General features: G+C 43.4%; 1 protein-coding gene across 4 annotated transcripts in view; it reads left to right on the top strand.

Moving 5' to 3' along the window:
- Positions 1-26,688, top strand: part of LOC137438849 (microtubule cross-linking factor 1-like) — a 100,897-nt gene that overhangs the window by 23,928 nt on the left and 50,281 nt on the right. For 3 of the 4 annotated variants that reach the window (XM_068134271.2, XM_068134270.2, XM_078767323.1), the window contains exons 4-7: positions 2,822-2,884; positions 6,212-6,544; positions 18,850-19,037; positions 19,495-20,230. In XM_068134271.2, coding sequence (XP_067990372.2) covers positions 2,822-2,884; positions 6,212-6,544; positions 18,850-19,037; positions 19,495-20,230 — 1,320 coding nt within the window. The remainder of the gene's footprint in view (positions 1-2,821; positions 2,885-6,211; positions 6,545-18,849; positions 19,038-19,494; positions 20,231-26,688) is intronic. The other variant, XM_068134273.2, reaches the window with a different exon arrangement.

The following is a 26,688-nucleotide window of genomic DNA, read 5'->3' as shown; positions in this document are numbered from 1 at the left end:
AGAGACATCTGCACAAACACACAAACTGACATTGTGTTTTATATGGTAAAAAAGAGATTTCACAATGTGGGCAGTTCACTGAGTTCTTCCTCTACAAGGCTGATGAGTGGTTGTTATGATGAGTAGGACACAGCACATATGAGAAACACACGGCACACGTGTGCTTTGGCCTATTAGCACACAGATTATGCTGCAATCGCAGATTCAAATCCCATAAACTCTTCCACTTGACAATTGTCTGTTAATGTCCTTGTAATTCATGCAAAAGTACACCGTATCCTAACGTGCCTGTCTTGAAACGCAATTTAGGTACAAGCTGAACAAGTCCTATATATCTGAACCCTTGGATGCAGTGACTGTGCCTCGGAGGCCCACAAGGTTTTATTTTTGTTGCAAAAACTAAGTGGTACAATTTTTTTTGGTAATGAGCCTCATTTTCACCGACTTTCATGTTGTTACACAAAATTCAGTGACATAAATGAAATAAAATTTCATTCAGGGTCGTGGGAAAATCTTCATTCTTCACTTATATCACGAAAATCCTAAACGAATGCAGGCCTGGGGCCTTCGAGGCCCCGCATAAATGTCGTTGTACTACTATGTTATATCATTATTTTCTTGATATGACCCTCATTATATGCTCCTCTAACTTAGTTACAAATAATTCAGTTACAAAAATATGAAAATTTCATTCAGGTTCGTGGGAAAATCTTCATTCTTCACTCATAACACGAATGCAGGCCAGGGCCTTAGAGACCAGGCATAAATGTTGTTGTACTACTATGTTATATCATTATTTTCTTGATATGAGCCTCATTATATGCTCCGATAACTTGGTTACAAATAATTCAGTGACAACAATATGAAAATTTTCATTCAGGTTTGTAGGAAAAAGCTTCGTTCTTCATTCATATCACTAATGCAGGCCTGGGGCATTAGAGGCACCTCATAATTTTTCTTGTGTTATATCCATGTTATATAATTATTTTCTTTGCATGAGCCTTCTTGTATTCTCCTATAACTTCGATATAAATAATTTGATGGAATAAATGTGAAAATATTTCATTCAGATTCGAGGTAAAACCTTCACTCAGAACACATTACACATTACCCATAACACATTACACATTACCCATAACACATTACACATTACCCATAACACATTACCCATAACACATTACCCATTACCCATAACACATTACACATTACCCATAACACATTACACATTACCCATAACACATTACACATTACCCATAACACATTACACATTACCCATAACACATTACACATTACACATTACCCATAACACATTACACATTACCCATAACACATTACACATTACACATTACCCATAACACATTACACATTACCCATAACACATTACACATTACCCATAACACATTACACATTACCCATAACACATTACACATTACCCATAACACATTACACATTACACATTACCCATAACACATTACACATTACCCATAACACATTACACATTACACATTACCCATAACACATTACACATTACACATTACCCATAACACATTACACATTACCCATAACACATTACACATTACCCATAACACATTACACATTACCCATAACACATTACACATTACCCATAACACATTACACATTACCCATAACACATTACACATTACCCATAACACATTACACATTACACATTACCCATAACACATTACCCATAACACATTACACATTACACATTACCCATAACACATTACACATTACCCATAACACATTACACATTACACATTACCCATAACACATTACACATTACCCATAACACATTACACATTACCCATAACACATTACACATTACCCATAACACATTACACATTACCCATAACACATTACACATTACCCATAACACATTACACATTACCCATAACACATTACACATTACACATTACCCATAACACATTACACATTACCCATAACACATTACACATTACACATTACCCATAACACATTACACATTACCCATAACACATCACCCATTACACATTACCCATAACACATCACCCATTACACATTACAAATTACACATTACACTTACTAGCAACGGTACCCACCCTATGGGCGGGGCTTCAATTGGGAGGCCCAAATGAAAAGGCAAAATATCAGAAATTGAAGGCTTTTTTATTTTAAACGATTCATATAAACATCCGTTAAATCATATCACACACAAATCATCAAAATCTAAACAATATTTGTAGAATTTCAATAAAAGCCACATCACTGTTCATATCGGTAAATATTATTCCATCGGGTTTGGAAAAACTGGAAAATTGGAAAATTGGAAGAAAAAAAAACTTGTGATTCAGAGAAATTGGAGTGAATACATCATCACATGAGCTATGCTGATTAAAAGGTCCCTGTAAGGATAAGGAATTTGTAAAAAAAAAAATCATCGATTGAGAATGTCGGACGATGAGTATGAACAAGGAGCCAAAGTTCACTTTATTACTCCCGCCAGGGAGTAATGCATTCGATCGTATGCGTCCATGTGTGTGTGTGTGTGTGTGTGTGTGTGTGTGTGTGTTCGTATGTTCGTGAACAAGATATCTGGAAAAGTTCTGAACGGATTTGGATGAAAGTTGGTGGGATGATTGCCCTTGGGATAAGGAAGAATTGATTCGTTTTTGGTGAATCTCAGGATATTATTCTGGATCCAGGAATTTTTTGAAGGATTTTTTTTACCATTGGAGGATAGGGCTCAGCAGCGGCCACCCACGGCGGGAGTATGCGCTCTACTGAGTGTCGTTCTAGTTTTACCTTGTGCTGGCTATTGCAGGCTTTGCAGAAAAGGAGGACTGGTCGAGATCTACACAGAACAGACCGGAAATCAGGCCCACAGGTAGGTTTGGCATGTAATCTCACTTTTAGTCAAGTGCTTCTTGCAGCTCATTTCATTTGTTTTTTCACCTCTTTTAATGGTGTATTACTACTATCACCAGGGCATCACACAAAATGATGATGCAAGAAAATAAGCAGAAGGTAACACAGGAAACTACCCCTAGGTCTAAAGCACTTGTCACAAAAACAAGACCGATAGTCCAACAACCGAGCTGGGCTTAGATCTGCTGAGTGGAAGATCTGCTGTCCCCACTGTCTTGTGACCAGATCGTCTGCTCTGATTGGTGGACGTTTGTGAGGGACATACATAGAAACACCAGATAGACAGACAAACGCTGTTCCAGACAGCATTGCCCCACGGCTACATCATAAAAATATGGCTACCGAACCACGTGACAGATGACGTCATCATTTTTTGTTTCTCAACCAATGTATCTCTGGGTCATGATCAAGAAATTTCATACAGATTAGCTTAAGCGTTCTACTTGTCTATTTAGTATTATAATTTAGTATTACAGAGTCTTAGTATTATAATTACGAGCAGAGTACCCACCATACGGGCGATCTTGTTCCAAGCGTGCAACACATTTTCCTGCCATCTGATATTTTCTGCTGACACAACTACTTTGACTTGGATTTCTTGTTGGTTTCCTTTGGTAATATTGCTCTTGCTGATGTCTGTTCAACATCGGTGTCCTTGATTTTTTAGGCATCTCAATTTTCCAGAAATAAAAAAAAATCAAACATCACCTGAGTTACAATACACACACCCTCCTCTTTCCCCTCCCCTCCACCATCCTCACAATCCCCCATAAAGCATCAACCTACCTAACAATACCCATAATAACCCCCCACCCTCCCCACACTCCACTTCCCCCCACAACGGTCACCCTAGCTAAAAATACCCATGACCACCCCACACCCCACTCCACCATCCCCTCACAATCCCCTATCAACCATCACCCCCAGCTAACAATACCCACAACCCCAACCCATCCCCCAACCCCTCTTCACCATCCCCTCACATTCTCCCATAAACCATCACCCTAGCAAACAATACCCATGACCACCCTACACCCCTTACCCCACTCCACCATCCCCTCACAATCCCCTATCAACCATCACCCTAGCTAACAATACCCACAACCCCAACCCATCCCCCAACCCCTCTTCACCATCCCCTCACAATCCCCTATCAACCATCACCCTAGCTAACAATACCCACAACCCCAACCCCCCTTCCTACCCCCCTTCACATTCTCCCATAAACCATCACGCTAGCTAACAATACCCACAACCCCCACCCCCCTCCCTACCCCCCTGCACATTCTCCCATAAACCATCACCCTACCTAACAATACCCAAGACCACCCCACACTCCTTACCCTCACTCCACCATCCCCTCACAACCATCACCCTAGCTAACAATACCCCTCCCCCAACCCCCTTCACCATCCCCTCACAATCCCCTATCAACCGCCACCCTAGCTAACAATACCCATGATCCCAACCTTTGGGTATTCAGGTCTTTCTGGGTATTCAGCATCTTTTCAGTCTTTGGGGTCTTTTCTGTTTTTGGAGTATTTTTGTTTTTTGGGGTCTTGTCGGTTTTAGGGGTCTTTTCATTATTTGGAGTTTTTTGGGACTTTAAGGATCTTTGGCGTCTTTTCAGTCTTTTGGATATTTTTGGTCTTTGGGGTCTTTAAGGGTCTTTGGGGGTATTTTGGGTCTTCAGGGCCTTTGGGGTCCATTGGGTCTTTGGGTCCTTTCGGCTTTTTGGGTCTAAGGGGTCTTTTCGGTCTTGTTATGAAATCAAGTCGAGACCTCAGTTTCCAGATATGAGGTTTTATTGAAATCTATCTCCACATACCCTAAATAAACAGAACAAAGAATAATATCAGAACTACAGCAAAGATTCTACCAGCATTTCATTGTTCATAAGCAAGCAAATAATGCATTCCCCGTCATACCTTTCTCAAGCGTCTGCTTACAACAGACAGATATCAAACCAAACCCCCTTCTTTCTCGGCAACCCGTTATATTCCCTTCTCAAGGCCATTCCATTCGAAGCCTCTTCTTCACATTTTTATTACAGGTCATTTGGGTCTTCAAGGATCTTTGGGATATTTTGGGTCTTCGGGGTCTTTTGGATCTTTAAGGTTATTTGGAGTATTTTGGGTCTTCAGAGTCTTTTGGGTTATCTGGGTCTTTTGGTTCTTCAGGGTATTTAAGGGTCTTTGGGGTACTTTGGGTATTCGAGGTCTTTAAGGGTCTTTGGGGTATTTTGGGTATTCAGGGTGTTTTGGTTATCTTGGGTCCTTGGGGTCTTTAAGGGTCTTTGGGGTCTTTTGGGTATTTGGGGTTGTTAAGGGTCTTTGAAATATTTTCAGTCTTTGGGGTCTTTTGGGAGTTTGGGGTCAATTGGTTATTTTCAGTCTTTTTGGTATTTTAGATCTTTGGGGTATTTGGGGTCTTTAAGGGTCTTCTGGGTCTTCAGGGTCTTTTGGTTCTCTTGGGCCTTTGGGGTTTTTAAGGGTCTTTTGGGTCTTCAGGATTGTTAAGGGTCTTTGGAATATTTTCAGTCTTTGGGGTATTTTAGGTCTTCGGGGTCTTTTTAGGCTTTGGGGTCCATTGGTTCTTTTCAGTCTTTTAGGTCTTTGGGGTTTTTCAGGTATTTTGGGTCTTTGGAGTCCATTGGGTCTTCGGGGTCTTTTCAGTTGTTGGGGTCTTTTAGTTCGTCGGGGGCCTTTGCGTCCTCGGGGTCTTTTGGGGGTATTTAGGGTCCATGGGGTCTTTTGGCTCCGCTGGGTCTTCACAGTCTTGTAGGTCCTCTGAGTGTTGAGGGGAGGTGGGGGGTCGGTCTTTTGGGCCCTCTGGGTACTTTGGTTTAAGTATTTCAGGATACATTTGTGGGTGGAGTCAGGTCAGCTGTCCAAACAATGGGTGAAGAGCGGACATACATACATACATACATACATACATACATACATACATACATACATACATAGATACATACATACATACATACATACATACATACATACATACAAGCAAACACTTACTCCATTATATACAGATGTCTTAACCTCACTTGAGCCAACCCATCACGTTGCATCCACAAGATCCTTGATAATCATTAAATGATAACCTTTCCTTTCCCAACCTGACAATGAAACCATTTGCATATACTGTGCTATGCTCCTTGGGTGTTTAACCCAATGCTGTCTGTTATTTTACGCTACCCATCGGATTTATTTATACTGTGGACTCGACGTACAGCATACTCTTGTTGAGGTTTTTTCCTGCATTGCTTATCCATCCCGGGCAGGAGGATGCAGCCGACCTGCAGTGTCAAGTACAGCTTCTCCGGGAAGAGGCCTCACTCATGCGTAAGAAAATGGTACACGTGGGCCGAGAGCGAGACTGCCTTGAACGAGACCTCGAGAACTACAAGAGTGTCTACGGTGACCTGCGAGATGCAAAAGGGGTGGGTTCTGGTCCTAGTGATCCCACTGCACCGCCCGGTGCACGAGAAGCTGAGCTGAGGCTTCGTTTGGGTTTTCTCGAAGAGGAAGCCTCCATATTGGGGAGAAAGGTAGTGCAGCTGGAGGTGGAAAATCGGGGACTTCATGCTGAGCTGGATGAAGGCAGAAGCGGCCAGGTAAAACTCTCTATTGAGTGGGGAGTTTGATGATATCTGCTCAGATTGTGATTTTTACTGTTTCCGGCAATTATACTGTCATCCCCAGTACTCAAAGTATGCTGAATAAGTAGGAGGGGTTTTTATTGAAAGTTGTCATATTTTTTAGAGGATGAGGCAAAGTTCCGGTTTTAAACACCACCTAGGCCATCAACATATACAAGTCAGAAAAAAACGTAAAAAAAGGGGGAAAAAAATTATGTGTTGAAGTACTATATATCGGTTCGTGCACGTATTGTATTCAAATAAAAAAATGCATGAAACAATCTTACGATAATGCAGCGATCGCGCATGTGGGTATGCATGTTTGTATGGATACATGTATGTATGTATGTATGTATGTATGTATGTATGTATGTATGTAGCCGAAATACAGTCCCCTGATGGTGTGTGCTCGTCCAAAAGTGGATGGAAAACTTAAGCTAGAATTCAGTTGTAGAGATACATGTGCACAAAATATAATTTAATTTGAAACTAAATAAATGATGCAACTGTCACAGAACATGGTTATATGAGCTGCTTGAGAAGAACAGTAATTAAGTGCCCATCATGGATGCGCTCTTGAGCTAGTATCAGTAACACAGATGAAACTGCAGGTTTATGTGGATGCAACTCATGCTGTTGCATCCCCATTACATTCTACTAAACAAATGCAGAGGCGAGCCTGAGCTAATATGTGAAGTATGAATATGTGAAGTATGAATATGTGAAGTATGACTAGGCAAAGTTGAAACAAAGCAACGTGTGACCTCGTAACTCAATAACATTACCATCAGCATCTCTGCGAGCAACTGTGGTGCATGTGGATTCTAAGTGACAGAAGTGACATTATCTCTGGGGCAATGCACTCGAACAACAACAAAAAAATGAACGCCATTTGAAATAAAAACATATATATAACCTGTGCTGGAAAAGGAAGAAGAAGATTCAGTTGAGATGTGCGACTTGCAGGGGATTATATACAGCCTTGGCATTTAATATAGAATATATTTTTATTCTTGACTTGGGTTTCCTTTCTGAACTCAGTATATCAATCTGGTGAGTTTCTTTTACGCTTCGGTGATTTCTTTGTTAAAAGAACCATGTCACTGATTGTCTGTCGCAGCAAGAAGTCAACAACAGGATTATATCACAGGTGGCGTGACAAAATGTACGGACAGGTACATTTGACGATTGGCTTCACAATCAAGTATATAAGGGTTGTTGCGTTCTGTATTGGTGGAAAACAACTTCTGCACGTCTACAAAAGTTATTGCCGCTTCCTCTGGAGATGGTCCGTCAGCTCGACAATGCTGTTTGTCATGGAGTGGTGGCTTTACGAAATTCCGGCATGAAACAGCGTGCTATTGCTCGGCAGTATGGCATCACTCAAGGTCAGGTGTCAAAGATCCCGAAACGAAATGCTCAGAGGGGTGTCCCTACTCCAATATCGAGGCCAGGACATCCCCGCAGAACCACAAGGAGGGATGATCGCCAGCTGCACCGGTTAGTCCGCAATTGCCGTACCAAGTCAGCTAATCGGCTTAGGGCTGAGTGGCAGCAACTGACAAATGTGCCTGTATCCAGAAGGCTAGTCAACCAACGACTGGTTCAAGCAGGCTATCGTGCCAGGCGTCGCTTGAGAAAGCCACGCCTGACAAGACAACACCGCCAGCGCCGATTGCAGTGGGCCAGAGAGCACCGTCAATGGCAGCCAGGACACTGGAATCACATGATCTTCAGTGACGAGTCTTGATTTCTGGTCTATCGTCAAGATGGCCATGTCCGAGTGCGCAGACAAATGCATGATGCCTCCAACGAAGATTGTATAGTGCCAAGAGTCCAAGCTGGAGGTGGTGGGGTGACCGTTTGGGCTGCTTTTCATGCAGGGGGCAAACCTGACCTGGGTGTTCTGAATGGAAACCTGAACGAGTTCAAGTACAGGGCCGTTCTGGAAGAAACATTGCTTCCATTTGCTTGTGCAGCCTTTCGAGGAAACTTTGTCTTCCAAGATGACAATGCACGGCCTCATCGTGCTCGCATGATCCAACACTTTCTTGCTGACCGTGGTGTAGAGCATATGGAGTGGCCTGCCATGTCCCCGGATATGAATCCGATGGAGAACTTGTGGGCAGAATTAACGCGTCAAATCGACAACTTGGACCAGCAGCCGACCTCTGTGCGTGAATTGCAGCAGGCTATTGTCACTGCATGGCAAGATATTCCTGTCCAAACCTTGGCAAATCTCGTGAACAGCATTCCTCAATGTGTACGTGCTCTCCTGAATGCTCGTGGGGGTTGCACGACGTACTGAACTGTAATTTTACTGTCCGTAATCCCAGTCGTAATTTAACTTTTGTTTTTGTTAAAAAAAATTTGGCTAATGTGCAAAATAAAGAAATACTTCTGGAAAACGTACAGAAGTTTAACACAGTACTGTCCATGAATCGAGTTCAATATCAGTTTTCATCACTTTCAAGGATCAATTTATTTGCTTCGAAATGTCAAATGTGGTTTTTGTTTCTTTTAAAGGTCACATTAACAAAATCTAGAATAATTTCAACATAATTCCAATGAACTTTTGGTTCTAAGTCAACTTGAAAAGTAAGTTCACCCCCACAAAAAAATATTCCATATTAAATGCCAAGTCTGTATATTAGAGCGCTGAGTGTGAAGTGAGGAGGAGATTACTGTTTTGCTGTGAGCTGAGATGACTGCTGTGAACGGACTCTTGAGTTGGTAAGAGGATGCTATGAATTGCTTGCATACAAATGAGTTAGGAATGCTTTTGATTTCTTTACTTTTGTAGTTCCAATGATCCGTTTATTCTGTGTTGTAGGATAAGTGGAGATTGATTTCAATAAAGCCTCATATCTTGGAAAGAGGTTTTGGATTGATTCATTACAATTTATTGAAATCCATCTCAACGCTCAAGAACCATGGATAAACTAATCAAACTGGAGTGGTTTAACAGCGATCTGAATGCCAGCGATGCCGCGAGCCAGTGGTTGCATTGGGTCCGTTCTCTTGAACTCTACATGGAAGCGGTTCCGGACATCGCAGACCCACAGAAGCTGATCGGCCTCATCTGCAATGTATCTAATATGGTCTTCGACTATTTCACCCACAGTGCGACCTACGTGGACGCTGTGGCTACCTTGTAGGCGCTCTATGTGAAACCGCAAAGCGCTATTTACTCTCAACATTTGCTCGCTACGCGCCAACAATAACCAGTTGAGACATTGGAGCAGTATACGCAAGTCTTGCGACAGCTCAGCAAGGACTGCGTGGTACCGGCATGATCAGCCGCTGAAGGCACCGATGATCTCATGCGAGATGAATTCATAACTGGCCTCCAATCGCCCGCGATTCGCCAGCACCTGCTTGAAAACGAGGTGGCTTTGACCTTTCAAGTGGCGTATGAACAGGCCAGGGTCCAGCAGTTAGCTCAGGTCAGATCTGAGACGTACGGCCAGCCATATCTGACAGCTAGTACTACGACTGTGGAGAATCGCAGGAAAGAGGTACCCGTCGCTGGGCAGGCCCCCGCGCGGACAGCGGGGTGTTTAGATCCTCCCGGCGAGAGCTCGGACGCCGAGCAGAGCGGGTCGAGCACCGCGGCCACTGCGACCTCTGCTGTGGCGATAGCCAAATGTTTCTTTTGCGGGAATTGCCGACATCACATGACCCAATGTCCAGCACGGGATGTGCTATGCAACAATTGGGGAAGAAAGGTAATTTTGCCAAAGTCTGTCGATCGACCAAGGCCCGACGAACGACGCTTGCGGGAGCGCATGCGCCGAGGGCAGCTCCAGTCTCAGGAAGCGTTCCCAGCGGCCTAGCACGGGCTGTTATCCCAGTAGTAATCAAAGGCGGAGCTGCGAAAGCCTTGATCGACACGGGCAGCAACAAGAGCTATGTCAGCCAAGCTCTAGTCGGGAGACATGGGTGGCCCATGGTTTTGACGACTCAGTGCGTATACATGGTGACTACAGCTATGTGGCAGCGCTCCAAAGGATTTTGTGTTGTGAACTTGGTGGCTAATGATATATTGTACACCGATGTTAAGTTGATGGTGCTTCAAAACCTATGCTCCGATGTTCTTCTTGGCCCTGACTTCTTGAATCGGCACGGCCGTCTAGAGATGCAGTTCAATGGGGCTGAAACTTTCTCAGTATGCAGTTTGGCGGCGATGGCTATTGAGCCAACCCCACTTTTTCCGAGCTTAACTCCTAATTGCCATCCTATCTCCGTGAAGTCTAGACGGTATTCGCGGCCGCATGTCCAATTTATCGCCGACGAGACAAAGCAGCTGTTACGCGAGGGAGTCATTGAGGCCAGTAGCTCACCTTGGAGAGCACAAGTGCTTGTAGTCAAGAGCCATAATCACCAGAAGCGGATGGTCATAGATTATTCGCAAACGATTAATCACTTTACCCAACTCGATGCCTACCCACTTTACAAGATGGACGATATGGTCAGGAATGTATCCGCCTACAGGGTATTTAGCACCCTGGATCTTTGAAGCACCGATCACCAGATACCTATCAGGGAAACTGGTCTCCCTTATACCACCTTCGAGTCTGGTCAGCGGTTGTACCAGTTCCGTAGGATTCCTTTCGGGCTAACTAATGGAGTCTCCTGCTTTCAATGGGCGATGGATGACATCATATCAAAAGAGCAATTTAAATATGTATTCGTGTATGTTGAAAATGTCACAGTTTGCGGCCGGGACCAGGTCGACCATGATGCTAATCTGTGATGCTTCTTGGACGTGGCTCGGAAGTACAATGTAACCTTCAACGGGGCTAAATGCTGCTATTCAGTTAAGACAAAAGATATCTTGGGGTATAGCATGACCGGAGGGGAGATATGGCCCGACGCTGCATGGCCGCGGCCCCTGCTCGACTTGTCCCCGCCCGACGACCGCGTGGCTTTGAAGAGAGCAATGGAATTGTTTGCATATTATTCGAAGTGGGTTCCACGGTTTTCAGAAAAGATATGTCCCTTGGTGGAATGTAAAATATTTCCGTTAACCTTGGACGCTCTGGCTTCCTTTCAACAACTGAAGGACGACATAGCTGGCGCTGTTGTGACTACTATTGACGAAACTGTCCCTTTCATGGTGGAGACAGACGTGTCGGACAGCACGATTGTGGCGACGCTGAACCAGGTGGGAAGGCCAGTAGCTTTCTTCTCTCGAACTTTGTCTGATAGTGAGAAGCGACATTCTGCCATTGAGAAGGAAGCTTATGCAATTGAAGAAGCAGTCTGAAGGTGGCACCATTTCCTTCTCGGCAAGCACTTTCGGTTGGTTATGGACCAACGGTCTGTTGTTTTCATGTTCGACGGACGACATCCGCAGAAGATTAAAAACGAGAAATTCGCACGCTGGCGTATCGAGTTAGCCGATTACAGCTTCGACATTGTGTATAGACCGGGACGGGATAACCTGGCTGACGAGGTGCTGTCTCGGCCCGTCTGTTTGGGCATGACACACGGCGAGCTGCGCACTGTTCACGAATCGCTTTGCCATCCCGGCATCGCTCGGATGGCTCGGATGGAATCTGCCTTTCTCCATAGATGATATCCGGACTTTATGAAAATCGTGCCTCGTATGTGCGGAGGTCAAGCCGAGTTTCTTTCGGCCTCCTATGGGAACATTGATTCATGCCGGACTGCATTGTGAGAGGCTGAACGTAGACTTCAAAGGTCTATTGCCGACCGGTGGAGCGCACCGATACATTCTCATGATCGTCAATGAGTATTTCTGGTTCCCATTCGCTTTCCCGTGTGTCGATATATCTTCCGCCACTGTTATTAAATGTCTCCGACAGTTGTTTTTGATGTTCAGCTACCCGGCATTTGTCCACTCTGATAGAGGTACGGCCTTCTTGTCACGGGAGATTAAGCAGTTTCTTCTAGAATGGGGCATTGCCTCAAGTCCCACTACCGCGTACAATCCCCAGGGAAAGGGCTTGGTCAAATGACACAACAGGATTATTTGGAGAGCGGTTACAAGGGGACTGAAAATGAGGGGTTTGTCTGCTCATTTGTGGAAGCGCGTTTTGCCTGAGGCGTTGCACGCCACCCAGTCACTTCTTTGTACTGCCACGATCGAGACACCTCACGAGCGGCTGTTCCGATATCAGCAGCGTAGTTCGAGTGGACAAGCTCTGCCCTCTTTGTTGGCTGAGCCTGGACTGGCCATACTGAAACGAGCGGTCACACAAAGTAAATATGAACCGTTGGTTGATCGCGTGGAGATCCTGGAAGCTAATCCCGATTACGCACATGTTCAGTTTCCCGACGGACATGAGACGACGGTGTCGGTCCGGCATCTCGCACCTTGCGGGGATGCAAATCAGCGGGCCGACGCGATTGACCAAGCCGAATTGATCTCTGATACCCTTGTCAAAGTAGAGTCGTGGCAGGGTGATGAAGTAATTAACAGTGACGCATTGGTTCCCGGGGGTTTGGGCTCTTCTGCGTCTGGGAGCCTGCAGAGAAAGTCGTCCAATGAGGGGGGGCCCACCATTAGAAAGCTCTGGGGGTCCGGGGACTGAAGGGCTTTATCGCACTAATTCTGGTCGATTGTGTCAGGAGCCCACTCATTTTGGCTGGTAGAGATATGTTCTCTGCTGTTACAGCTCTTCCTAGATTGATTGCAATTTTACGGAGGGAGAATGTGTGGCAAAAGGAAGAAGATTCGTTTGAGAGGTCCGACTTGCAGGGGATTATATATATTATAGCTCTTAGTGTGAAGTGAGGAGGATATTACTGTTTTGCTGTTAGCTGAGATGACCGCTGTGCATGGACTCTTGAGTTGGTAAGAGGATGTTATTAATTGCTCGCATACAAATGAGTTTGGAATACTTTTTATTTCTTTACTTTCGTAGTTCTAATGCTACATTTATTCTGTGTTGTAGGATAAGTGGAGATTGATTTCAATAAAGCCTTATATCTTGGAAAGAGGTTTTGGATTGAATCATTACATAACCACAATATGGCACGATGAACGCCATTTATGTATGAGCATACTGAGAATCTGCCGTAATAATCTCTGCCGTAATAATCTCTGCCCTAATAATTTCCCCCGTAATGATCTCTGCCGTAATGATCTCCGCCAGAATGATCTCCGCCGTAATGATCTCCGTCATAATAATCTCTGCCGTAATAATCTCTGCCGTAATAATCTCTGCCGTAATAATATCTGCCGTAATTATCTCCCCCGTAATTATCTCCGCCGTAATAATCTCTGCCGTAATAATCTCCCCCGTAATGATCTCCGTCATAATAATCTCTGCCGTAATAATATCCACAGTAATAATCTCTGCCGTAATAATAATTGATGCCATAATAATCTCCCCCATATTAATCTCCACCGTAATAATATCTGACATAATAATCTCTGCCGCAATAATCTCCCCCGTAATAATCTCCATGTTGTCCGACAGCGAGATATGGAGTCATCACTGCTTGGTGGACGGTACAGAACACATATGAACAGAAGGTGGAAGCGGAGAGGAAGCTTTAGCCAGAATAAACAGAATGATAATTAAAACAAAGAACGAAGAACTGCGGAGATAATAACGGTAGAGATTATGCTGGCAGAGATTATTACGGCAGATATTATTACAGTGGAGCTTATTACGGCAGAGATTATTACAGCGGAGATTATTACGGCAGAGATTATTACGGCGGAGATTATTACGGCAGATATTATTACAGTGGAGATTGTTACGGCAGAGATTTTTATGGCAGAGATTATTTGGGCAGAGATTATTTGGGCAGAGATTATTACGGCAGAGATTATTTCGGCAGAGACTATTATGGCGGAGATTATTACGGCAGAGAGTATTTCGGCAGGGATTATTTCAGCAGAGATTATTACTGCAGAGTTTTTTTTACGGCAGATACTCAGTCTACGCATGCGTAAATGGCGTTCAACTGGTTGTCATGTCATATTGCGGTTATATATGTTTTTATTTCAAATGGTGTTCATTTTTTGTTGTGGTAAAAGCACATAGCCCCAGAGATAATGCCACGTCCTCCTGTTAGAATCATTATAATTGCATCAGCCATTATTGTGCTGGACCGGCTGACAAAAAAAGAATAAAGAAGTACAATTTGGCAGTTTAGCGATCTCCCGATTTGGTTCTTTAGTGATGTATTCTGGCATCTTTATCAGTCTTGATAGTTCTGAAAACACTCGAGAACTACGCTGGTCAGTCAATAAGTAACCTTAAAATATTTTTCACAACTTGTTTATTGCATGTGCGTGTGTAACAACTGTGTTATTTTTCAACATAATCTCCATTGCGTTAAATGCATTTTTTCCAGCGCTTTACTAAGGCCTGGATTCCTCTAGAAAAAAAAAAATTGGCTGCCTGTGTAGCCATTCGTACACCGCCTCTTGGACCTCTTCGTTGGATTGGAAAGTGGTTCCACCAAGCATCTCTTTAAGTGGCCCAAATGTGTGGTCATCTGATGGGTTGAGGTCTGGTGAGTAGGGTGGATGAGGAAGACACTCAAAATGCAGGTCCTCGATTGTTGCAGCTGTAGCGCGGGCAGTATGGCGCCGAGCATTGTCATTCTGTAGCAAAAACCGGTAGTGAGTAGTCCACGATGTTTTGATCTGATTGCTTGCTTCAGATGATTTTAAGGAGGTCACAGTATGATGCACTGGTGACTGTGGTCCCTCTGGGCATGTAATGCTCTACAAGTGGGACTCGGCTATCCCAGAAGAGTGTCAGCATCACTTTTCCAGCAGATGGCTGTGTGGAATTTTTTGGGCTTCGGTGAAGTTGAATGGCACCACTCTTTGCTTGCCCTCTTCGTTTCTAGCTGAATGTAGTGGACCCAGCTTCATCCCCAGTCACTACGCGCTGTAAGAAAGCGTCGCCTTCTGTTTTGTAATGTCGCAGAAGTTCTTCACATGCGTCTACTCGTCGTTCTTTCAGTTCCGGTGTGATTTGTCTAGGCACCCACCTTGCAGACACTTTGCGGAACACCAGCACGTTGTGAATAATATGGTGTGCTGAACCATAGCTTATGGTCAATTCGGAGACCAGCGCAATGTGACGGTTTTCCCTTAGCATGCGCTCAACTCCTGCAACCATTTCTGGTGTGTCGGCTGTGTGAGGCCGGCCCGAGCGAGCAGAGTCTGCCACACTGGACACTCCACTTTTAAACTTCCTGTCCAAGTCGCACACCTGCTGCAGCGATAAACATGCGTCACCATATTGCAGTTTTAATCTGCGATGGATTTCACTGGGATTCACCCCTTCACTTCCCAAGAAACGGATGAGAGAATGTTGCTCCTCCCTGGTGCATGCTTCTAAGGGAGCCGCCGTCTTGGAACTGCTCTACTGACGTCATACGCTCAATGTTGCCAGATCTAAAACAGGCAAAACATGACTCTTACCCATAGATATAACATACAGTCACGTGAAAAGGTAAGTACACCCCATGTAAAGTTTTGAATTTTTCAACATATTTCAACATACAGCTATTTGATCTTCATTTCAACAATTTGATAGATAAAGGTGATATAATATAACAAATATCATGAAACATTTACATTTTGTAGTCCATTGTATAATTTAAATAAACATAAATGCAAATTTCGCATGTGGAAAAAGTAAGTACACCCCTACATTTATCACTACTTCAAATACCTAAAATTAGAATCAGGTGCACCAGCTCAGTTGCAAATGATTAGAACATCGTCAGAGAGGATCTTGGAGGAACCTGTCTTATTTAAATCTCAGACATTTAGTTTGGTTTGCTCTTTGTTGTTGAAGTGTGCGGCGTCACCATGCTTAGATCAAAAGAGCTCTCTGAGGCCTTCAGAAAGAAGGTTATAGATGCCTACGAGTCTGGGAAGGAATTTAAAAAGATCTTTAAAACTTAAACAATTTGAAATCAATCATTCAACTGTCCGGAAGATCATCTACAAGTAGAGAAGATTCCAAACAACTGCCAACTTGTTCAGGCCAGGCCTCCCCAGCAAGTTCAGCCCGAGAGCAGACCGCAAGATGCTGAAAGAAGTCTCTAAGAACCCCAGAATGTCATCACTGGACCTAGAGGTAGCTCTTTCCACTGTTGATGTCAAAATGCACGAGTCTACCATTAGAAAGAGGCTGCACAAATTTGATCTACATGGGAGGTGTGCCAGGAGGAAACCTTTGCAGTCCAGAAAGAACATCAGGGCAAGACTAAAGTTTGCCAATGAACACCTGGGCAAAGACCAGCACTTCTGGAACAATGTGCTCTGGACAGATGAGTCAAACGTAGAGCTATTTGACCACAGTACCAGAAGACATGTTTGGCGAAAACCAAAGACAGCATTTGACCACAAGAACCTGATACCAACTGTAAAGCATGGTGGTGGAAATATTATGGTTTGGGGCAGCTTTGCTGCATCAGGGCCTGGGCAGCTCACCATCATATAATCCACTATTAATTCTTCATTGTACCAGAGGGTGCTTGAGGATAATGTGAGGGCATCTGTCGGAAAGTTGAAGCTCAACCGAAGGTGGACCTTGCAACATGACAATGACCCTAAATATACCAGTAAATCCACCAAGGATTGGCTGAAAAGAAAGAAATGGAGGGTTCTGGAATGGCCAAGTCAAAGCCCGGATCTAAATCCCATCGAGATGTTGTGGGGGATTTGAAACGAGCTGTGCATGCAAGAAACCACTCAAACATCGCACAGCTGAAAGAATTCTGCATGGAGGAGTGGGCAAAAATTTCTCCCAGTCGATGTCAGAGACTGGTAGACAGTTATAAGAAACGCCTACTTGAGGTTGTTTCTGCCAAAGGGGGCAATACCACCTATTAGAGCCAAGGGTGTACTTACTTTTTCCACATGCGAAATTTGCATTCATGTTTATTTAAATTATACAATGGACTACAAAATGTAAATGTTTCATGATATTTGTTATATTATATCACCTTTATCTATCAATGTTGTTGAAATGAAGATCAAATAGCTGTATGTTGAAATATGTTGAAAAAGTCAAAACTTTACATGGGGTGTACTTACTTTTTCACGTGACTGTATGTCGTCTACAACTACACACATTACATTCTTGAAGTAATATCGCCATTTTGAGGTTACTTATTGACTGACCCTCGTAGAACGGCACTCAGTAGAAAGCATACATCCGCCTGGTTGACCATATCACTCAATGGTAAAGAATCACTTTTAAAATTATGCTAGCTGTATCCGGATCCGGATCTTCACCAAAATCGAATCATTTTGTCCTTGTCACATACGCTAGATCTCTGCCAAATTTTGTCCGAATCCGTCCACAAGTTTTTGAGATATTTTGTTCACAAACGGACAGACAACCGGACAGACAAACGGACAGACAGGGGTGAAAACATAACCTCCATCCACCTTTGGTGGTGGATGTAATGAAAGGAAAGGCTTATGACGTCAATCTCCATATGAAGTACCATCGTATTCCATGGTTACTAAAAGAATCAGTGTGTATGTGACAATTTAATGTGATTGTTATATAATGGAATGCGTGATGATAGTTATGAATATGTGATAATACATGAAATCCTTTCGCATGTTTGCGGGTGTGTGTGTGTGTGTGTTTGTGTGTGTGTGTGTGTTTGTGTGTGTGTGACACTTTATTCTAAATGGCTCCTGCTGTCATAGAGTAACAAAAATGGTGCCGTTGGAAAGCTAATAATCGATTTACATGGAACAAAAATTTCGAAGTTGTAAAATGTCACGTCCATTTAATCATAAAAATACCTTTAACAGGAATTGAAGCTGAATGTAGTGGTTCCAACAGTGCCATTTTTTTTTTTAATCATCATTATACGACAGCAGAAACCTTTTAGAATGAAGCGCGATGCACATGGAAGGAGCACACAAAATTATATAGAACAATATTTCTCAAATGAATATAAAAAAATATAAAAGAACACAGAAGGAACACACAAGCAACAAACATCATAGCCAGGATTACGGCAACAATAACACCAAGAACGTGTTATAAAATATCCATTTTCATGTGTTTCACTTCATTTTAAATCCTGATTGAGACTCACAGATGGACTTGCAATTTACGCTTGTGAAATGCACCATGCTGTGTTTTGATTAAAACAAAGTAACGCGTAAGCATGGCTAGTTTCTTGTAAGGAAACTACTTGACATATTAAACATTTCAGTATAAATTGCATAGTTTGCATGGTTCCTACCCTTATAATTCGAGCTCTAGCCATTCCTTCTTGATTGCTTGCTCATGTACCCTGACCAGGCACAGGTGTGTGATCAGGCACCATCTGGAACGTCGCATGCAATTTCGGTGGCTGTGGAACCCACTGGAGAGGGAAGCTCAGAACTACGGAGGCAGCTGCAGTTTGTGGAGGAAGAAGCTGAGGTTCTGCGGCGTGCAGTGTCTGAAGCTGAAGAGCAGAATCAACAGCTTGTTAATGAACTCAACAGGTGTGCAGTTTGAAGATAAATGATAAAAAGGATGGGTAAAGGGTTTGTGTTGCAAATATGGATGACTTTGTCCATTAAGGAATGACATTGGAGGACAAACTTCATCCATATTTGTTGCTTGAGTGCATGTTTAGCACTTACCATTGTATTACCTTGTTATATCAAATAAACAAATTCCTTAAATTGTGGCCAAACAAGTTGTACCTTGTGTTAACGGAGTTCATTCTGTTCTTCTGGCAAGCTTTTCTTAAGTATGAGCAAAACCATTTTGTTCAAGCATTTGCAATCCTGACAATGGCCGGATGGATACGTATAGGTTACACCAACATTTCAATCTCTAACTGGCACATTAATATGTGGAGTTTTGAACTTCTAAATTAATTGAAGTAGTTGCTGGATGTACGTCCATACATGGTCAAACACTAAGGGTGAATATCTTTTATCATTGCTTTCACAGGTGCAAGTCTTGCATGAAGGACAATAACTCATCACAGGGGGAGTCAGAGTCCAGATTTTCAGCAGGAAGTGCGCTCGAAGAGCTCAGGATGGGCCAGGCAAACTTTTCCAAGCACGTTATCAAGGCCTCTCGGCCTGAGTGCAAAAGCGGTACTACTTTATCAAATGAGCAGAATCAAGAACTCAATATAGAGTTGGATGGTGATGGAGAGCAAGCAGGAGATAGTGATGGGAATAAAACACCGTCACCACAGCCTCCACAGCGCAAACGTGAAGGCCCTATTGGTGGTGAGAGCATAGGGCAGCATAGCTGCTGGGAGGGCAGCAGTGTGATGGACAAGATAGCACGAGACCAAAACCCCACCAGCATGGAGCTCAAAGCTCTACGAGATGAGCTGCACAGAAAGGGAGATGTCCGAGGAGATGCAGAGGGACTAGGACGCACCATCGACCGACTCGTAGCTGACACAGATGTGCTGCTGGTTGGTGGACAGGGAGGGTTTCCGCAGGCTGAAGTTCTGGAACGGGTCAAAGCAAACTTGAAAGAGTTTCGCCTTGAGCTCAGAGTTTTCTTGGAGCGCCTGCGTGGAGAGGAGGGGATGCCTGAAGGTGACAAGGGCTCTGTGACTACATCACAGGGTCAATCAGACTCTGGTCTAAGTCCACTGTCATGGAAGGATACGGCATCCTTCCTTACTACAGAGACATCGACCAGTGGGGAGCCAACCAGCACTCAGGTACATTCTTTCCCACAATTGTATTTGCGGCATTATCTTTCTGGGCTCAAGTAACTACAGATAATCCTTCCCACTGTTTGAAGATTATTAACAGATTGTTACCGTTTGTGTCAAATTGAGCAAACCTCCATCTGTGTTTTCCAGGCAATGAGCATCAGTGTCAATTATTTATATATTTTGGAAATTCGTGACTGCCATGCCTTCGGAAGCAAGCAGAGTATTTTAAGAGTCTCCAGTTTGAATCCTAGTATCGTTTTATAAAGAATGGTGGTGAAATGTTGAATTATTCTCATATTAAGAGTATAACCAGTTAAGTAAGGAATGTAGAAATCCAGGATGTATGGCAGAGTAAACGGTATTTCCAACGACCCAAAATTTTAATTTACGAGATGGAGCGAAATGTACCTGTAGCGTATTATATTTATGAGATGGACTGCCGAAATAGAAATGCCCTCGTGACCGAGTATGTAAATAGAAAGCAAATAAATAACAAGTAGAGATGCATTCAAATTACACCACCCTATGTCAAATGAATAAATAGCCTATACTCCAGCACGCGACATTGCTGGGGTGCCTACAGTGCCCGGTGATGCCACCTTGCAGCACATGAAGACGGAATGGGGAAAGAGCGGTGTACAATAATTGATTGATTAATTGTGGTATTAAAACAAATAAATATTGAACGTAACATAATACAATAATTAATTTCTTAATCAGTTGGCAGATAGCATACCAAAACCACCAATATTTAATACGAATCTGCAACTTTTCAAAAATTAATCAATCGAAAATTTAAAGAAGAAATTTATTAATTATTTAATCAATAAATCAAAAATACCCTTTATAGCCAAATCACGTGGTCACTGTCGTGTCCAAATATCAGCTTCCGAGCTCAAAATATTGCCCAGATGAGAAAGAAAAGAAATAATTGATTGATTAATTGTGTAATTAAAATAAATAAATAATAATCGTACACTAATTCATTTAGTAACCAATTGGCTAATTGCATACTTAAACCACCAGTCTTTCATCAGAATCTATAACTTTTTGAAAATTAATTAAATGATTAATCAATCGAAAAAAAACAAGTAATTAATCAAATAATTAAATAATTATTCGATTAATCAATAAATCAAAAATACTCTTTACAGCCAAATCACTTGTTCACTGTCATGGCCAAATAACAGATTCCTAACACAAAAGGTGCCCGAGACATTGCCCAGATGAGAAAGAAAATAAATAAATACTTCATAAAACGAGAACGGTACTCAGTAGAGAGCATACTTCCGCTGGTTGGCCATATCACTCAATGGTGAAGAATCACTTTAAAAATATATATACTAGCTGGATCCGGATCTTCACCAAAATTGAATAGATTCTTCCTTGTCACACACACAACCTGTCCAACAAGTTTCGTCCAAATCCATCCTTAACATTTTAAGATATCCCGCTATGTAGCGTTTTTGGCCCTATCTCCCAATGTTGAAGAACCACTTACAAAATTTTAAATAATTCTCATATCCGAATACATATTCAGATCTACACCAAAATCGAATCGAATCATCCTTGTCAGACATCCAACCGGTCCACAAAGTTTCGTCCAAATCCGTCCAATATTTTTTGAGATATCCTGCTATGTATTGTTTTTGGCCCTATCTCCCAATGGTGAAGAATCACTTTAAAATTCTAGTAGCCGCATCCGATTCCGGATCTTCACCAAAATCCAATCATTTCGTCCTTGTCACATACGCTACATCTCTGCTAAATTTCATCCGAATCCGTCCACAACCTTTTGAGATATTTTGTTCACAAACTGACAGACAAACGGACAGACAGACAAACGGACAGATAAACGGACAGACAAACGGACAGACAGGAGTGAAAACATAACCTCCATCCACCTTTGATGATGGAGGTAAAAATAAGTACTTAATAATAATCAAGTAATTAATCAATTAATTGAGTCATTAAAAAATAAAGTAGATGGTATTCATAGAATACTTACCCCGCACCATCAACGTGGTGCGAGCCAACTCTTTTTAAAATAAGCCAACTCAAGCCAAAAAGTGTTTTTGAACACTTTTTTTCTTTGATTCAATTGATCCAAAAAAACACTGCCAGACCACGTGAGCGATGACATCAATTTATATTCTCTAATATTGTTGCGTAGATCACGCTCAATAAATTTAAAACTGATCAGACTAAGCGTTGTACCTGTCGAATTATGACATAATTAAGATACCAAGGATGTCACCGTTAACAACACTTATTCCCAATGCAGAGATCTTTACAATGAGGCACGTTTCAGTTTTTCCATGGAGCATTTTCGGAAATATATAGGTGCAACGTTTATCGGTTTTTCCAAGATGGCGCCAATACCACGTGGCCTATGACATCATAATTATGACAAATTGTACAGGATGAGTCATTCCGATGGTGAAAATTTAATGTCAATTGGACCAGCAGTTGCAGAAAAAAACAAACTCATGCTGATCAGATCAAGCATTGTACTTGTCAAATGATGACGTCATAATGAAGGTACCGATGACATAATCATTAACATATCTTATTCCCCATGGTGAGTACTTCACAACGCACCACGTTTCAATTTTTGCATGGAGCGGTTTCGGAGATATGGAAGTGTAACGTTTTTCAAGATGGCGTCCGCACCATGTGACTTAGGATGTCATAATTGTGAATAAAATAATTCTACAGGCGGAGGCACTCCTATGGTAAAATTTTGTCTGTAAAAAAAACGCAGACACGCACGTACATACATATGCCACACGTACGCACACAACCAATCGCTTAACTTCGCTTTTCGCTTTACTAGTCCAGGTAAAAATACCGTTTGTGCCCAAGCACGTGCTCACTATTGTTTCAGCTTCCTATCTCAAATGATGGCTGAGATATCGCCCGGGAAAAAAACAACAACAAGCAAGAAAACAAACAGAGTGAAAACCGAGTACAGTACTCCCTTTCAGCGCACGCCCCCTTCGGTGCCCGGCGATGACGCCACGCAGCGCCTGGAGATGGAATAGGAAAGGAGTGGTGTACAATACAAGCAAATAAAGACAAAACAGGGCATCAGTGCTCGTGACTCGTTCGGTCCAGACTTCCAGAATAAGTGTCGTTCCAAAGAAAAAAAAAGAGCCACAATAATACGTATACATATTACATACTCCTATTAAGCACGATCTTTGCACGAAATATGTCGGTGAACTATTATCAGGCACAACATCGCTTGTGCTTTCTTCAGTAATATCACAATTAACAACATATGGAAACTTTTGGATATTCAGTCAAACAAACTGCAACCAAGAAGAGTTTATTCATACACGTGCATTGCATTCGTTCCGTTTGTTAAGAGTGATTTGTATCTGTTTATTATGTACTCAAAAATAGTGGGACTTTTCAACCACTTTCCCCACCCTCCATGGAATATCACTTCATCTTCCTTTCCTTCATCTCCAAATCTCCCTTACCTTATTTTCTCATTTCCCATCCCCACACTACCCTACCATCCTCTCTACACATCACAGACACAGCATAACAGACATGCTGATTGGCAGCCTGACTAATTGAATCTGTCATTTGGCAGACTGAAAAGGTCTGGATGGAAGTCATTCCACATTCTGGAAGGTTTACGGATGAAGGTGTGCCACGATGCTGGCCAGAGACATGGGATACTGTGCCTGTATAGGACGGTAGTGCTGTAGTCCTTCATGTTCTCTGAGTGTCCTCCACAAAGTCCTCGGGCCTAAGGCTGTGGTTGGCTGATGGTCAGCTGCTTTTAAATGGTGCCAGGGTTCCAACCATTCTGTGATGTTGCAGTGGTTGGATTTTCATTTGTCTCATCAGCTGAGCTTTATCAAGGGGTAACATAAAGGTGGAGCTCGGATGAGGTTCCTTATCTCTAAGACTAATGAAGATCGTTACTTTCCGCTTGCAACTATCAAGGCTGGGACCTGAGCATGACTCATGACTGAACAACACCAGCTGAGTGTCAGCTCGCATAATAATTACCCTGCGCTCGCGAAGCAAAAATCAGGGTTAGGCATTCGGTTATGTACGTGTGGCATACGTGCGTACGTGACGTACGTACGTGTGACATGCTTACGTCTGCGTCTGCATTGTTAAAATTCATTTTCTCGGCAACCGTTGGTTCGATTGACACGAAATTTTACCATAGGAGCGCTTCCGCCTGTAGAATTTTTAATAATTATGACGTCATATGTCACGTGGTACAGGCGCCATCTTGGAAAAATTGAAAAAGGTTGCAGCTCTATATCTCCGAAACTGCTACATGGAAAAAATTGAAACATGGTGCCTTGTGAAGTACTCCCCATGGGGAATAAGATATGTTAATGATGATGTCATCGGTACCTTAATGATGACGTCATCATTCGACAAGTACAACGCTTGATTCGATCAGTATGAATTTTTTTTTTCACTGCAGTTCTTGGTCCGATTGATATTAAATTTTCACCTGAGGAGCGCTTCCTCTTGTAGAATATTTCAATGATAATTATGACGTCAAAGGTCACGTGGTACATGCACCATCTTGGAAAAACCGAAAAACGTTGCACCTTAATATCTCCGAAACCGCTCCATGGAATCAAATTGAAATGTGGCTCATTATAAAGATCTCTGCATGGGGAATAAGTGTTGTTAATGAGAACATCATTGGTGCTGTAATTATGATGTCATAATTCGACAGGGACCATGCTTAGTCTGGTCAGTTTCTAAATTTATGGAGCATGATCTACACAATAATTATATTAGAGAATATAAATTTACTAGTGGGGTCACCCGTGGGAATCCCACGGGCATGGACGTGTGTGACATTTCGACATCTTGATTTAGATGCTGCACATTAAATTTTACAAAATGGTTACTGGCAATTCATCAGATCCAGAAATGGTGTAATGAACACAATTTATTTATTTCACATAATATGTAACCCCTCACTCCTCTCCACCCTCACGCCTCTCCAATGCCACTCCTCCTCACACTCCTCTCCAATACCTCCTCACACTCCTCTCCAATACATCCTCACACTCCTCTCCAATACCTCCTCACATGCCTCTCCAATACCTCCTCACACTCCTCTCCAATACCACCTCACACTCCTCTCCAATACCTCCTCACACTCCTCGCCAACCCCTCACACTCCTCGCCAACCCCTCACACTCCTCGCCAACCCCTCACACTCCTCGCCAACCCCTCACACTCCTCGCCAACCCCTCACACTCCTCTCCAACCCCTCACACTCCTCTCCAACCCCTCACACTCCTCTCCAACCCCTTACACTCAATTCCAAGCCCTCACACTCCTCTCCAATCCCTCACACTCCTCTCCAATCCCCCACACTCCTCTCCAATCCCTCACACTCCTCTCCAATCCCTCACACTCCTCTCCAATCCCTCACACTCCTCTCCAATCCCTCACACTCCTCTCCAATCCCTCACACTCCTCTCAAATCCCTCACACTCCTCTCAAATCCCTCACACTCCTCTCAAATCCCTCACACTCCTCTCCAATCGCACCTCACTCGCCTCTCCAATCGCTCCTCACTCTCCTCTCCAATCGCTCCTCACTCAACTCTCCAACACCTCCTCACACTCCTCTCCAACACCTCCTCACACTCCTATCCAACACTTCCTCACACTCCTCTCCAATACCTCCTCACTCTCCTCTCCAATACCTCCTCACACTCCTCTCCAATACCTCCTCACACTCCTCTCCAATACCTCCTCACACTCCTCTCCAATACCTCCTCACACCCTCTCCAATAGCTCCTCACACCCTCTCCAATACCTCCTCACACTCCTCTCCAATACCCCTCACACTCCTCTCCAATACCTCCTCACACTCCTCTCCAATCGCGCCTCACACTCCTCTCCAATCGCGCCTCACTCGCCTCTCCAATCGCGCCTCACTCGCCTCTCCAATCGCTCCTCACTCGCCTCTCCAATCGCTCCTCACTCGCCTCTCCAATCGCTCCTCACTCGCCTCTCCAATCGGCCCTCACTCTCCAACCCCTCGCTCCTCTCCAACCCCTCACTCCTCTCCAACACCTCCTCACACTCCTCTCCAACACCGCCTCACACTCCTCTCCAACACCTCACACTCCTCTCCAACACCCCCTCACACTCCTCTCCAACACCGCCTCACACTCCTATCCAATACCTCCTCTCCAACACCTCCTCACACTCCTATCCAATACCGCCTCTCCAATACCTCCTCACACTCCTCTCCAATACCTCCTCACACTCCTCTCCAATCGCACCTCACTTGCCTCTCCAATCGCACCTCACCAATCGCTCCTCACCCGCCTCTCCAATCGCTCCTCACTCGCCTCACCAATCGCTCCTCACCCGCCTCTCCAATCGCCTCTCCAATCGCCCCTCACTCCCTCTCCAATCGCCCCTCACTCCCTCTCCAATCGCTCCTCA

Source organism: Myxine glutinosa, chromosome 13 (assembly GCF_964187855.1).
Source record: "Myxine glutinosa chromosome 13, kmMyxGlut1.1, whole genome shotgun sequence".
In the NCBI taxonomy this organism is placed as follows: Eukaryota; Metazoa; Chordata; class Myxini; order Myxiniformes; family Myxinidae; genus Myxine; species Myxine glutinosa.
This window is presented reverse-complemented; position numbering and strand designations above follow the sequence as displayed.